Source organism: Leucopleurus acutus (genome assembly GCF_964270905.1).
Source record: "Leucopleurus acutus genome assembly, chromosome: 5".
NCBI lineage: Eukaryota > Metazoa > Chordata > Mammalia > Artiodactyla > Delphinidae > Leucopleurus > Leucopleurus acutus.
The window spans coordinates 67,637,787-67,654,264 of NC_139147.1; the positions used below are offsets into that span (position 1 = coordinate 67,637,787).

Genomic DNA, 16,478 nt, shown 5'->3' on the forward strand with positions numbered 1-16,478 from the left:
TATTCTAAACTGACATGCTACCCACACTTGGCCTTTAAGAATGTTTTTTTTGTTTTGTTTTTAAAACATGTATTTATTTATTTGGTTGCACCAGGTCTTAGTTGCGGCAGGCGGGCTCCTTAGTTGTGGCTAGCCAGCTCCTTAGTTGCAGCACGTGGGCTCCTTAGTTGTGGCATGCAAGCTCTTAGTTGCGGCATGCACGTGGGATAAAGTTCCCTGACCAGGGATCGAACCCAGGCCTCCTGCACTGGAAGTGCAGCCTTATCCACTGCAACTAAGGACTCCTAAGAATTTGTTAACATTTTAGTTGATTTCTTCCTATCCAGCCACCTTTGACTCTTGTGCTCTACTAAAGATGAAATGGGGGACTTCCCTGGTGGTGCAGTGGTTAACAATCCGCCTGCCAATGAAAGGGACATGGGTTTGAGCCCTGGTACTGGAAGATCCCACATACGGTGGAGCAACAAAGCCCGTGTGCCACAACTGCTGAGCCCGCATGCCACAACTACTGAAGCCTGCGTGCCTAGAGCCCATGCTCGGCAACAAGAGAAGCCACTGAAATAAGAAGCCCATGCACCACAACGAACAGTAGCCCCCGCTCGCCGCAACTAGAGAAAGCCCACGTGGAGCAATGAAGACCCAATGCAGTCAAAAAAAAAAAAAAGATGAAATGGTTTATTTCACAGATACTGAGTCCCATCAATTTACTTGGTTATCTTGAGGCCTCAACTATCTGATAGGCTCAAGAAAAATGATTTTTATAGATTACCTGGCATTTTTTTTGTTAAGATGGAAGAAACATTCTCATGGAGATTTTTACATTCTAAGTGAAATCAGAACTCTCATCTCCTTATTCTTACAAATGAATTTTATTCATTTTCAATTATGAATAACAATTACATTAGAATCTTGACTAGAATTTTACTAAACTAACTTTGGTGGGATGAACAACATTATAGTATTTGGTCTTCTTATCCAGAAATACTGGTTTTCCTACTCATTTATAGAAAAAGCACACTCCAGGTTCCTTATGATACAGAGTCAATGATTTAATTGATTTTAACTTAAATTCCATATTAGCACAAACATAGAGGTGGCTTCTGGTATTAAAACACAGTTAAAGATAAACAGGAAAATCAGAAATTATTAGATTGGAACCAAATAATCATGTAGGTATTGAGAATCGTAACAGAAAGTAAGCATTGTTTTAGCTCTGAGATTCCTAAGAGACAAATCAAAATGCAAATAGTGTGTTATATAGTTCTCTTAGTTTAATACAAAGAATGCAATTTTATCAGGAGAAATTTTTCTTGCACTGAATCCTAGGAGGACTTTTTAATGTAGTTCCTTTTAGAAATAACAAGATACAAATTGAGTTCAAACACTGTTTGGTCGAAAATAGTCAAATGTCTTTCAAATGACCACTTCTTTTCCTCACCATAATAAATGCCAAGAGCACATTTCCTATATTAATAGAAAAATCAATAAGTGTGAAAAGCTGAAGTAACCCTGACAAGTTTTTCAGAACAATTGTTGAAAATATTCAGAAAACACCTTTAGTTGGAAAACAGCAGAAACAAAAATAGAAATATCACATTTCATATATGCAATAGAATACAATGCTGAGTTTAGTTCCATAATAAAAGTCATACCAATTTTTATGTGTGGCCAAGGATGGAAGTATGGATAAAGAAAAAGAACTGAAATCAAGGTAGAAGATAACTCTGCTTACTGCCTTCAAGTCTTGTTGGGAGAGGAACCTCTGGAAAACCATGAGTTAGGATAACGCTAGTCTACTAGCATGTCAGAGGCAGAACCCATATAATCTCTAGAAATATAATTTGTCATTCCTGCAGGTAACTCCCTTAAGGGGGTTTGGTTCCACCAATGAATAAAGTTCCTAATTCTATACTAAGTTCATCCTTTGGGACATCAATCTCATCTCTTGCCTCTTCCCCAAGCTTCTTCCACCAGGGTGCTTGTATATGCTTCAGGGTGGTAAGATGGGCCTGCTTGGCCTTGGCTGCCACAGGCCTGGATCTGCTTAGGAAGAGCTCAGGTTCTTTTCCTTCTGCCTCCTTCAGACTTGGTGCTTCTGTAGTAAACAGAAAATAAAAAGGTAAGTGGAAGAGTTCTGCACCAAACAAACAGGAACTTGGAAACTACAGTGTTGGAACTCTGCAATAGCAGGCAAAAACAAGGTTCCAACTCTGAGTCTATTATTATTGTCAGCTGTAGATGGCATGTGACTATTCACAAGTTGTAGCCCATGCTTCCGTGTTTAAAGGGAAAGAATAAAAGAAAGAGGTAGATTTTTTTAGATGGTTTATTTAAAAGAGCAGAAACTTTTAATATAATAGCAGAATCCTTACAGATGAGAGGCTCAGTTCCAGCCACCTATCCATTCAAAAACACAAAATTTGCAAGTAATGGCACTAAAGAGAGGACCCTGGCCCTTTTTGCTCCACAAACACTAAAAGTGTTTCAGAGGCCATCTGAGACACTGGCTTCATGGATGGGATCTCTCATTAAATGCACCAGTGGTTGTGAGAAGCAGATGAATTAATTTTTGTGAAAACACTTCATTAAAGTGCCACCATAACCACTCTCATCATCTACTTTTAAAATATGTTCAAAAAGCTTTTCATACTGTATAACAGAATCTGGCTAGTAGGGCTCAGCATCTTTATAATTAATAACTTTTCTGAGTTGACACATATCAATGATCACAAGGCTGAGGGAAGCCGTCAAGAAGGTTATGGGGTCTGCATCATTTGAAATCATTGTGTGGTGATATGATCTAGAAGGAGAAATTTCTGAGGATAGGAGATGGGTTAATAGACCACTAAATGGTGTTTTCCTTCTGAAGATCTAGATGTCACAAAATCTTACATAGGCTGTTCCTTTTAGGAAGCAAAAATGGAATGAGCACATACTCATCAACTGTTCGATGTTGGTGTTGATCCGAGCCATCAGTGCCTCCCTGTGCTGTTGGGCTCTCTCTTCTAGAGCCCTGCCCATGAAGTAGTGTTGCAGTCGTTCTTGTGCTTGGGAATGGAGCTCCCTGCTGATCACATCTGATACCTCAGAGCCCTGGGAACAAAGGACAAAAAAAGTGTCACATGAAGGACACATATATCAAAGTATGTTTCACTTAACCACTTAGTAGAGGTTCTAGAATGCTTAGCTGTCTCTCATCAATTGAATGTTATGGTTGATATCTACCTTGTACTCTTGAGCAAGCATTAAATAGCCTCTTAAAAGCAGCTTTAAATGAAAATGCAGGTGGGCCAGATTCTTTTTGGTATGCTCCTATACCTCACTTCCTCACATAGTATGGTATTCTGGGAGAAGAGATAAGATTGAGAAATCATAGTGAAAATTACAAATGGTTTGGTAAAGATACTGGCCTGGAAGAGGAGTAACAAGACCAATCCTTTTGTTCTAGCCCCACCTGGTAAGACTACCTAACTTCTTGTCCTATCCCCACTCCCAAACTTATCTAAGCCATAATGTTATAACGGCTTCTAATTTCACAGAACAAGGGACAAAATCATTCAAAGGACCATATTCTTTTGGCTAGTCAGCTACTTTAAAAGGAACTTACCTAATTAGTTTGGACAAGGATGAAATAATCTCAACATTGAAGCTGACAGAGCTTCTGACACCCCAGCTTTCTCAAATATTCCAGTTCATGGATCTTGGATACAGCCCTGTTCCAGCTAACACCTTACTTTTCAGCCACAGAGTAACAGGTGTACTAGAGTACGGCTAGAGCAGCACTTCTTTTTTTAACAGGAGAATGCATCACAATCACACACAGTGCATTAAAAAAAATAGAGATCAAAGACCTAAACATAAGGACTAAAACTATAAAACCCTTAGAAGAAAAGACAGAGGAAAAGCTTCATGATATTAGATTTGGCAATGATTTCTTAAATATGACACTGAAGGCACAGACAACAAAAGAAAAACCAGACAAACTGTACTTCATCAAAATGAAAAAGTTTTGTGTATCAAAGGACACTATCAACAGTAAAAAGGCAGCCCACAGAATGGAAAAAAATGTTTGTAAATCATACATCTGATAAGGGATTAATATCCAGAATATACAGAGAACTCCTAAAACTCAACAACACAAAAACAAACGACCTGATTAAAAAATGAGCAAAGGACTTGAATTGAAATTTCTCCAAAAAAGATATACAAATAGCCAATAAACATATGAAAAGATGTTCAAAATCACTAATTATTAGAGAATGCAAATCCAAATCACAATACCACTTCACATTCATTAGGATGTGAAAATAATAAATGTTGGTGAGGATGTGAAGAAGTCTTGCTGACGCAGTACGGAAAACCACTAATTTGAAGTGAAGTCTCCCTTACTATTGACTTTACTTATATGGTCCACGTAATTATAAGACGCCAAATCCATTGACTACGGTAAAGCAACTGCATTACCTTATGCCAAAAATAAATGTACATATACAGCTGAGACACTTATTTGTTGGTGAATATCACCCACTGCAATAATGTAACACTGGTACCATGGCACAAAAGCCTACATACGGGATGTCTTCTGATATAGTCATCCACTTGTTGCTTCAGTTCAACTCTGCGTGCATCAGTGAGTTCTCTGAGTCCTTGCCAAGGAGCAAATAGTTTCTTTTTCTTACGGCACTTTGCTAGGAATTTAAGAGTCTGGGACCAAAAAAAAAAAAAAAAAAAGATTTGTGATTTTTTTTCTTCCCTAGCAGAACTATTTCCTTCCTACCAAAACATATGATAGTGACAACAGCTGTTAACCCTTTTATGTATGGGGAGAAAGATAGGATTGTGACTGGGGTGACAGAGGACAATAACTTTATCATTATATTCTTCTGTAGTGTTTTAATATTTTACAAGGATATATTCATGTATTATTTGTACAGAAGGCAATAAAGAAAAAAAAAAGGGAAATCAGCTTTGGGTTCTAGTCTTAATTCTAGCCCCTTATAAAACTGTTTGATTTGGGGCAAGTCATTCAATCTCTATAGGATAGGTTCTATGTCTACAGAAAACAGGGATCCCAATTGTACTTAGCCAAAGGATTGTAAAGATCAAGGAGAAGGTATACAAGAAAAAGCTTGGTAAATGAATGTGCTTTCTCCTGTCCTTCAGAATGAATTCCTGGTAAGAAATCTTTTAACAGGCAAGATGTGGAGACACATCTGAAATTATTCTGCCCAATTTTTTTTTCACTCTTCTCCCTTCTTTGTAGTTTTTACTTTCATCAAAGTTATATGTTCACATTGCTTAAGGCAAGGGTTGGCAAATTATGGCCCACAGGTCAATCCAGTCTGCTGCCTGTTTTTGAACAGCTGAAAAATGGTTTTTTACATTTTATATGATTACAAAGTTCAAAAGGAAAAGAATTGATTCATGACATGTGAAAATTATGTGAAATTCAAAATTCAGTGTCTACAAATGTTTATTGAAACAAGAGTCATGCTCATTTGTTTACATACTATCCACAGCTTCCTTTGGGCTACAACTGTAGAGTCGAATAGTTCCAAGAAACTGTATGACCTGCAAAACCTAAAATATTTTACTATTTGATGCTTTCCAAAAAGTTTGTTGATATAACTATTGTTTAAAGTGTCAGTTTTAGAAGAATTGTTAAAAACCTCTCCCCCAAAGACAGCAACTTTAGTTCTTTCAGGTTTTTCTTCTGATGTTTATCTCCATCTACATTTTTGTGATTTTTTTCAGTGATAGGTATTATCTATTGACTTTCTTGTATTAAGGATAAGGACTTAGCTCTCTTTCACACATACTTTCTATATCTCCAAATATCCAATATTATTAAATCATAATTTTAGTTAATGTTCAGTGTTTACATTATTATGACTACATAAAGGCTATTCATTTTTCAACCATGTAGTGATGATTACTTTTTCTTCCTTGCATATTTTTATTTTCACTGGAATTAATAACTCTATTATTTTCCTGTGCTTATTTTTCTATATATTTATCACTGATTATCACAATTTCTGCCCTAACTGTTCATACATTAAAACACATCAGGCAATCTATCAAATTAATTTCCTTAGATACACATATTCTGGAGCTTTCTGACTTGTTCCAATCTGGATAGATTATTCCCTATGCTTGGTGCATAGCTGTCATCCCGAGATCTCCCATTCCCCATCATCTTGGTGACTCTTTTCATCTTTCCTTTGTGTTTCCTGGATTCCATGTTGTCCTTTCTTGGGTTATTCCTTTGTTTCAGAGACTTTGTGATGCATAAAAATGTCTTTAGTGTATCTTTACCTTTAACTGATGGTTTAGTTGGATGTAGAATTCTAGTTGGAAATCATTTTCCCTCAAACATTTGACAGCCTTACTCCAATATCTTTTAGCTTCCAATAATGCTGTTGAGGAGTACTTTTCGCCCCAGTGTATTTCACAATAATGTGAAATAGATGTGAGTGTATTTTTGTCATTGTATCGGACATTCAGTCTTTTTAATCTAAACCACATGATATTCAATTCTGAGAAATCTTAAATTATTTGATTTCTTCTCCTCCAGTTTTTTTTTTTTTTTCTTTGTTTCAAATGTGTGACCTCCTAGACTGGTTCTGGTTTCTTTTTGCCCTGCTCTCTAGATTTCCCAAACCTTTTTTTCTAGCCCTTTTATTATGTCTTTCTTTTTTCTGTCAAATTTTATTCCATTTGTTCCCTGTTATCCAGCATCTTGGTTTTTGCTTCATGTATTATTTTCTTTTAGCTCTCGGAGAAAATAATACATTTTAAAAGTTTTCTTATCCCTGCAATATCTCTATCTCCACCAAGTAGTTTTATTCTATTTGTTTTGGCCTTAGCTTCCTGCAGACGTCCAGTGATACTTTCAGCTGATATTTAAGAGTGGGCACTAAAAAGCTGTTTAGAAATGCTGAGCAGATGGGTAGAGTTTATCTATTCTGTACTTCTTTATAGGGCTACTGAACTGGGCTGTTTCATTGGAGTACCTCATTGTGAGTACATGTATAACTATTCCCTTGGGCTGTTCAGATTTCCTAAAGAAAATGTTTTCAACCTACTGTTTACAGGATACAAGCCTGGCTGACAGCACTGAGATCTGAGAAGAAAAAAGGGCTTGGAGGTTTTCACATTCAGTATAAAGATGTCCTTAATACCCTTGTTTTTACTATAGTACTTGAGCCTTCAATTGCGCTTACATTCTCCTACTGAGATTTTCTCCTTTTCTTCTATTCTTCCCTTTTCTTGATTTTTCTTCCTTGCTTCTCCTTCTATCTTTCCTCTACTTCCTGCTTTTAGTATGAAGCCAGGCTTATGATGCTACTCTGGGAACTCAGAGTAAAGTTTCCAGAACAGAGGAATTTTTGCCCTTAGATCAGAAAAGTCCACCTTGACATCTCTGTCTCTTTTCCTCATTCTTTGTCATTTTAGGACTCTCTGAAATTGTATTTATCTCCCAGTGTTTATTTTTTCAACTGGTTTGTTTCAGTAAGTGCTTTTGTTGTTGGTCTTTAATAGATATGTATATTTGATACTGTTTTGCTATAATCAAGTAGCAAGAATTAGCTAACATTCTGGCTCTAGAGAGCAGACACCAGCAAACATCACCTTCTTTCTGAGCTGTTTCTTTTTTTTTTTTTAAGAAGGAACAATTAGGTTTATTTGCTTGTGCCAGGAAATATCTCACATACATTGCTATAAAAACCATGTTTATCACTTTAGTGTGGAATTCTTTAGAAGCACTGGCAACTTTGGAAACTGGATGCACTGAACTGGTGGATGCCACAGATGGAAAATTCTAGAAGGCAGCCAGACCTGCCCTTGTGCTTGTCACTAGTTTCCAGTCTTTGATTTCCAGGTTTTGGCTCTTTCAAAGCCATTTTTCACATTTCTGAAATCAAGAATGGCCTGAGAAATCTCTTCATTTGTGTGCATCAAAAATGAACCTAGAGTAAAAAGAGATTCAGAAAGTTCTGGGTGATGAGAATATTTTCTTCTACCACTAAAATAGTGCATATTTCTGTAGTTCTTAATTTGAAACAAACTCAGGCATATCTGAATAGCAAACGGTTATTTTCCCAGCATCAGATCCTCGAGGATGGTAAAACAGGTTTTTAGGATTGTGTATGATTATAAAGATTATAAAGACCAAACTTCAGATAAACATATGCAATTAGACCTCACTCATCCATTGCAGGCTGTCATCAGCAATGGCAGTCTCTTTATTAAAAACATTCTTAAGATTTGGTTCTATCATGACCATTTTTGTAGTTTTAGTTCTTTTTACCTTCTTTATTTTTTTTAATTGAGGTATAATTGACATACAATATTATATTAGTTTCAGGTGTCCAACATAATGATTCGATATTTGTATATATTGGGAAATGATTGTCACAAAAAGTCTAGTTAACATCTGTCACCATACGTAGTTAGAGAATTTTTTTTTTTCTTGTGATGAGAACTTTAAGGATTTACTGGGGCTTCCCTGGTGGCGCAGTGGTTGAGAGTCTGCCTGCTGATGCAGGGGACACGGGTTCATGCCCCGGTCTGGGAGGATCCCAAATGCCGCGGAGCGGCTGGGACCTTGAGCCATGGCCGCTGAGCCTGCACGTCCCACAACGGGAGAGGCCACAACAGTGAGAGGCCTGTGTACCACCAAAAAAAAAAAAAAAAAAGATTTACTGTAGTTGTCAGTTAAATAGCATTGGCTGATGTCAAGAACTGAACTGATCTGATAAAAAAAAATTGGCAAATCTTGTCATAGTTTTCGTGTCTCTGCAGTATATGAGGCTGTGTCCTTACATGAGGGGTCTAAGTCATTTTTGAAAACTAGTAGCACCTCATTGACAATAACAAAAGATTACAAAAATTTCAAGTCAAGAAAGAATCACATTTTGGATTCTTTAGCGGTCAGCACACTTCTCCATGTTGAACTGTTTCTCTTTTAAAATTTATTTATTTAATTAATTTATTTTTGGTTGCGCTGGGTCTTCTTCATTGCTGTGCATGGGCTTTCTCTAGTTGTGCACAGGCTTCTCATTGCGGTGGCTTCTCTTGTTGCAAAGCACGGGCTCTAGACACGCAGGCTTCAGGAATTGTGGCTCACAGGCTCTACAGCACAGGCTCAGTAGCTGTGGCGCAAGGGCTTTGTTGCTGCACGGCATGTGGGATCTTCCCGGACCAGGGATCGAACCCATGTCCCCTGCCTTGGCAGGTGGATTCTTAACCACTCGCTACCAGGGGAGTCCCAACAACTGGTTCTCTTTCTTTCTTTCTTTCTTTTTTTTTTTTTGCGGAACGCGGGCCTCTCACTGTTGTGGCCTCTCCCCTTGCAGAGCAACAGGCTCCGGACGCGCAGGCTCAGCGGCCATGGCTCATGAGCGCAGCCGCTCTGTGGCATGTGGGATCTTCCCAGACTGGGGCACGAACCCATGTCCCCTCCATTGGCCGGCAGACTCTCAACCACTGCACCACCAGGGAAGCCCAACAACTGGTTCTCTTAATGGCTCCCCAGGAATTAGGACAAAGTGGCTTCTCTCAGGATCCTTGTTCTCCACCTGGACACTGTCACCTTCCCCCAGCACAGCTGTGTGATGAGGTTCTATCTTTTGTTGGGTGTTAGGTCCAATATGCACGTTTCCAGATATGGTATAAATGAAGCTTGATCACCCTTTAGGAATAGGCTGGGAATGCTTTGCTCCTTGGTCCAATCTTAACTCCAAATATAAAGTTGGTGTGTAAGTGTAAATCTTGGACTTGATTCCCAGGGCTTCTCCAGAAATGACAGCAACAGTAACACCATCCTTACGGGTTTAGGGATTTTGCTGCTTTTTACTTCCTGGTACCAAGGCTCCACCATCTTCTGTGAGCTCCTCAAATTAACCCACAGCTGTAGGCCATGGACTGACTCCTCCGAGCAAGGCATCTCCGCACAATGCCCCAGCCCATGGTCATCCACTGTAGGTCTCCTGTGTTCAACTGACCAGCATGTCCACAGAAGTCTTCGCTGGCCATGATAACCCCCTTCCAGGAGGTAATACACTGTTTCAAAACCTCAGTGTGGGTGATCAGGAAATCCACCTGGTCTACCGCCTTTAAATTCATCAAACAGTAAAAATGGATCCAGATTTTTAAACTAAGGTCAGCCAATGCTTCTGCGGACCCATGCTCCAACCCCTTCTGACTGTTCCCAGCTAAGCACTGAGGGTAACCTTGCAGGATGCCATATAAAGGCTAAAATGCGAGCATGCTGAGGCTTAGCAGATTGCAGTGCTCTGCAGAAAGAAAAGTCATATGCCACTTGCACCAAATTGCAGAGGACCATTTAAGCATCCCTGGCCATCTCCCTTGGAGACTCCCCTGGGAGTCTAAAGCTGGCCGGGGAGGGTGGGGTTCTGCTAACTGATCGATGGCACCGGTCCCGCCTGGCCCCATGGGTACCCGGTACTCCAGTGTGCTTGGGGGCCCCTTCTGAGCTTAAGAGATGAAAAAGCAAGAAAAGAAAATCCTGGAACATTAAAAAGGAAAAGACAGATAATTCTTCAAATTTAATTCTAATACTATACCACTACATAGAACTCCAACTTGTTTACGTAAGGATGTGTAATTTGAAATTAGCAGGTGTACATAAGGTTTTCTTGATTTTTATCTATCTGAGAAACAATGCCTCTCTTTTATGCAAAGTGAGGGACAGAAGGTAAACAACAGTTCTGGCCTTTGTCTGCCAAGGACACTAATAACCAGTTCCTCCTGAGGGATAAGTTCAATGAAATGATATTCCAACTTCCTTCTGTGAAATTGATAATTATTTCCTTTTCTTTGTTATCAAGGTCATCTGCAGTGCTAATAGAAATATAAAATGAGTCAAATATGTAATTTTTAATTTTCTGGGAGGCAGAATAAAAAGGTAAAAACAGGTGAAGTTAATATTTTGCATGTACTGAGTTACATAAGCATAACTCAATATATGTAAAATATTAGCATTTCCACATGTAATTAAGACTCCGTGCTTCCACTGCACCACTGCAGGGGACACAGATTCCATTCCTGGTGGGGGAACTAAGATCCTGCATGCTGCCACGGAGCCCAGCCAAAAAAAAAAAAAGTCGGTAGCCACGAGGTAAAGGTATTAGAAAGGACCCAAGGCACTGATATCCATGGGTCCATGGGTTAATCCTTAGATGGCATTGCTTAGCAGAGGGTAAACAGCAGATGTGGGTGTGATTCAGTGATGGTGCAGGACTGTTTGTTGCACACATAGCCTAAAATCCCCAAAAGAGCCTGAGAAAGATGGACGCAGCAGACATCTCTTCCTATTTCCCTAGTATTTACTCTGTTTTTTAAGTGGTTTAAAAAAATCTTTGTAAAAGCTTAATCAGAGAAATCAATAAGGAGACTGTTCAAAATCTATCACTGTGAAAAACTGAAATTGACCTAAAGTTTAACAATAAGGGATTTAACAACAGGGATTAACAAACAAAGTTTAACAAAAAGGGATTTAGGTCAATAAATTGACCTAAAGTTTAACAATAACAATAAATAAGTTTAACAATAACAATAAAACTAAATGCTACATGATCTGAAATCCTAATATGAACGTTAACTATGTATAATAACTAGACATTAGGAAAACTGGTCATTAAGTGAAATAGACAGCCTTGTACTATGCTTTTCCAAGGCAATAAAATATTACTATGCTCCAGATAAATCCCAGGAAGACCATCATTTAAGAACACCATTCTATAATTCAAGAATTACAATGATCTAATTATACCTAATGTATTATCTGTGCATTAAAAAACATCTAATATGATAGGCTGCTCCTACGCAGGACTTTACAATTGACAAAATACTTTCCCATAAATTAGGTCATCTGATCCACATAACAACTGAGTGAAAAAGATAGGGTAGACATTCATTCATATGTCAAGCACATGCAGGAAGCTGACAATAAATAAGACTTCGTTCCTTATCCTTGAGATTCTCATTGCTCAAGTAAGAAAGAAAAAAATTAACAAATAACACTGCATTTTGGTAAATGATGTACAAGGGTCTATGGAAATACTAAGGACTGAATGTCTAAATCATTTTGGCCAGTGATAAGGATTTTCTCATTTTAAGAAACTAAGGCTCAGAAAAGCTAAGTTACTTGACCAAGACTTTGCAGCAGATAAACAGGAAAGTCAGGTTTGAACCCATGTCTTTGCCTCCTAATCCAGTACTCTTTTTACTAACTCAGACTCACTGCTCTTTGAAGTGTGACAGCTGCTTTATACTCCACAAGAGATGGCCTCTGTTGGCGAAAATTCTTCCTTTCCCTGTACCCTCTCCAATGTTTCTGGATAATCAATGCTGATTTCTCTTCTATTTCCCGATTATGTTTTTCCACCTGACCTAAAAAGATAACAAACACTATTACAACATATTCACTTCTATGCTTTCTCAAGTTCTAGAATCAGGACAATGAAAGTACCAACAATCTTGCAGTCCTTTTATTTTTTTCAATATTGATTTTCCCAATTCTATTATTTTACAATGGTTATAAGATTTTAGAAACAAAGCGCTCCAAAAGCTTTCTCAGATTATGCATCTTCTTTGGAAAAGACTCATATCATTTTTTTGTCTCAGAGGAATGAGAAAAGGGCTAAAAATCCAATAGCAAGAACATTTAGAAAAAAGAATCACAAGAAAATAGTTAGAAAGTCATTCAGTACTACCAAAAGGGAAAAGCACATTGTGTATATATGTTACCTACTCTGCGTGGTTCTAAATTTCTCTTTAGTCACTCAGTTAGTTCTACAGATGACTTTCTTTTTACTTTCTGGGAGTTAGTCAGCATACAGTCTAGGGTTCACAGTAGCTACGTGACAGAATAAGGTGGAAGGTAAAAATAAAAAGGGATATATTTGAGAGACAGTACCAAAAATTGATAGGATTTAGTGGTGAACTAGATGTGGAGGGAGGGAAAAAATTCTAGGATGTCTCATAGATGGGACACTGAGTAGACTGTTGGTGCAATTACCTGAGAGATGAGGAATACAGGAAGAGGAAATCAGTGAGGGAAGATAATGACTAGTTTTGAGGATGCTTGTGGATATCTAAGTAAAGCTAACCAATAGGCAGCTGGCTACAGGGCTGTGTTGTCCAATGTAGTAGGCACTAGCCACAACTGGTTACATAAATTTAAAGAAAGTAAAATAAAATTTTAGATCCTCAAGTGCACTAGCCACATTTCAAGTCAACAGCTACCTCTAGCCATTGGTACTGTGAAGATATAGAACACTTCATTTTGTAGAAAGTTCTACTGGGCAGGGCTGGTCTAGAGCTTAGGAGAGAGGGTGAGGATGCAGACAAGATTCCAGAGTGCTAAGCACTCAGTTGGTAGTTGAAGCTGCAGTTATGGATGGGATACCTCAGGAAGAGCAACATGAAAATAATGGGGTAAGGATGGAACCCTGGGAAACATCTGAATTTAAGGGAAAGAAAGAGAAATATGAGGCTAGTGAAGGATACTGGGAATGAGTAGTAGAAGGGGGAAGGAGTAGAACTAAAAAGGAATCTTGAAATGACTCAGATCTCCCAGACTACACTTTAATATTAATTTCAGCTTAGTGTGTCGGAAGTGGCAAGAGGTGTCACAAGGTTTGTACTGAGTTCTGAGGGCAGAATGTAGCAATATTCTAACATCTTACTTAAGTTCAAGGGGGTTCTTTCTTTATGTCAAAGACAGATATCTTTAAGCATAAAATTTTGTTTCACTAATTTATCTGAAAGAAAAGAAAAATTACTGGAGAGATTGCTCATCATAAACTAATAGGCCTTAATCAAAATAAAATAGTTACTTTTTTTGACTCAAGAGATTAATAAGATTTATCTGAAAAAGGAGAAACAGGGAAAAGGTCCACATTTAAAAAAATAAATCATCAGGTAGCTAGGCAATTTGGTTTATTAAAAGATATCCTAATCAGTCTTAATTACACTTATAAAATTGATACTGCCACACACCTGGATGAACTATTTCAAGCATACTCAGCCGTAATTCTCGGGAAAGTCTCATGGCTCTCTGCCTTTGAAGTTGCAGTTGTAATCTGCAGTCCTCTTCTTCCTTCTGTCTACTTAGCTTCAGTAACATCTTTGTTCGCTTAGATCTGTGATGGAAACATTAAGTACACACAATTTTCATAATTATATGTCCACTCAAGAAGTATTTATGAAAAACGGCTTAACCTCACTAGTAATCATATAAATACAGACAGCAAAAAAAATTTCAAAGATAATTCCTAGTGTAGTTAGAGTATGATGAAATAAGTTTTCATGTGCTGCTCTACAACCTTTCTGAAGAAATATTTTGGATACATGCATCAAAATATTTCTGAAGAAATACTTAAAATATGTATCAAAAGCCTTAAAAATGTTAACCAATTAATTCCATTTCTAATTATTTTCATAAGGAAAAATCCAATACGTATGTAAAGACTTATGTTAAAGGATGTTCTCCATAGCATTACAACAGTAACAAGTTGAAAACAAACCATATGTCCTACAATAATGAGTTATATAAATAAATACTGGTTCATTCACTGGACGGAATTCTATAAACTATGAAAAAATAAAAATTTCAAAGAAGCAATCACTGTCCCTAAGGCAGTGATAGAGTTATGCCCTTAAGCTCGGTTTCAAGGGGGAAGTTGAAGGGTAGTGGAATATGCCACTCTGGCATAAAGATCGTTTTGAGCTGGAGGCAAATGAGAATCAGGAAACACAGAAAGAAGCCTTCCCAGAGGATCCCTTAACTGGCTAAAAGCAGAAACAGCTGAGAAATGAGGACTGCCATAAATTTCCCCTCCCAAGGAAGTTTTATGGCCATAGAGATGGAACTGCACGAATAACCCGTATCTTCCATAAGTTCCCCAATATATTTACCTTCCGCAATATACTTACCTTCCCACAGTTTGTTGCCCTCAGAAGCCTAAAATCCTTTTCTTTTCACCTGTCACTTCTCTATAAATTATTCTTTGTTAACATCTATATAGGCCCCAATTTTTTTTTTTTAAGGTAAGAAGTGGATTTATTTAGAGAAATACATGTTCCATAGACAAAATGTGGTCTGTCTCAAAAGGCGAGAACGGCCCTGGGAGAAACACACTCCACAGAGTGTGGGCCATCTCAGAGGGCGAGAGCTATATAAGACCAAATTCTAACCACCCCTTTGAGTTATGCATCATGTCAGGTTTCTTCCATGTGACGTGTGCTACACATGTTAAGAAACTGTTTTTCTCTTGTTAATCTGTTTTTGTTTTTGTCAGTATAATTTTCAGGGCCCCAACCAACGAACCTAAAATGTATAGAGGTAAAAACTGTTTTCTTCCCCTACAAAGTCAAACAAATAAAATTAAAATACCTAAGTATCAGCACCATGATAGAGGAAGGTAAATTGTGAGCTTTCCTGCTTGTGAGGCAGCTGTTAGCTGCTTCAGTAAAACTTGCTGAGGAAAAGGGTACTTAACAGAAAACAAAGTTTCTGACCATGAAAAGTGATTAAATAAAGAGGAAACCCCCAAGAAAGTGCTTTAGCAAGGGTGACTATAGAAGAGTACCTCTTGTTGAATCCGAAGCTCTGATGAATCTAGGTCCATAACTGTGAGCGGTGGGCAGTCCCTCCCCCAAAAAAACATGGGAGGGAAACTACTCTGAGATAATAACCTGACCACAAAGAGACAGAAATAACCTTGGCAGAAAGCCCAGCTACAAAGGAAGTAAAAGAAATTTGCATAAACTGTTGCTGCAACTAATAGAAGAGGAAAGGTGCTGAAGCCTGGAGCAAACTGGAGATTAAAAAACTCATTATAATGTGAGATTTAAATAATTTTGGCTTCATGGCTGATGTCTTATAATGGATATATTTATAACTGGTCTGGTGTTGTTACATAAAGCAATGGAATTTCTATTTTAAAATAGTGGAATCTTAATTAGATTCCACAGATACCCCTCTAAGTGGACAAAATCTTTAATCCTAGGATGCTTTTAAGTAAAGATTTTAATATTGCAAAGAAAAGTAAACTGGCAAATTTGGCAACTACTGTAAGACTAAACACTAAAGGTCTGAATCCATGGCATAGGGGCACCTTTAAATGTAAGATACATAGCTGAGAATGGTAGTAGGAAGATCCGTAAGGGATAACTACTCTGAATTCACTACAAAGGTAAGGCTATACCAAGAACATCTCAGACTCTTGAATAGAAGAATATATACAGTGTGACTCTCAAAATATTCATCATCTCCCAAACTTATTTAACTAAAGAAATAACTTTTTAAATATTTTTAAAGAAATAGCTAGTAGGATAGACAAACTCTGAGCAATGCTGGAATGGATTATACTTGCTTCTCATGAGTACTATTTACTTAACAGATCTGCCTGTCTAACTAGATTTGTAAATCTTCAAGGGCAAAAAAT

The 16,478-nt window shown here is 37.8% G+C and overlaps 1 protein-coding gene and 1 pseudogene across 3 annotated transcripts in view; both read right to left on the reverse strand.

The window, feature by feature from the left end:
• Positions 1-773: 773 nt before the first annotated feature.
• Positions 774-16,478, reverse strand: part of IQCB1 (IQ motif containing B1) — a 43,642-nt gene continuing 27,937 nt past the window's right edge. For both annotated transcript variants that reach the window (XM_082839773.1, XM_082839772.1), the window contains 5 exons: positions 14,029-14,171; positions 12,269-12,417; positions 4,573-4,704; positions 2,937-3,093; positions 774-2,095 (listed from right to left, as the gene is read on the reverse strand). In XM_082839773.1, coding sequence (XP_082695899.1) covers positions 1,866-2,095; positions 2,937-3,093; positions 4,573-4,704; positions 12,269-12,417; positions 14,029-14,171 — 811 coding nt within the window. In that variant the 3' untranslated portion in view covers positions 774-1,865. The remainder of the gene's footprint in view (positions 2,096-2,936; positions 3,094-4,572; positions 4,705-12,268; positions 12,418-14,028; positions 14,172-16,478) is intronic.
• LOC309962105 (pirin-like) lies at positions 6,033-10,053 on the reverse strand (annotated as a pseudogene). The gene is made up of 2 exons: positions 9,491-10,053; positions 6,033-7,970 (listed from the first exon to the last, which is right to left on the reverse strand). The product of its transcript is annotated as a pirin-like (transcript).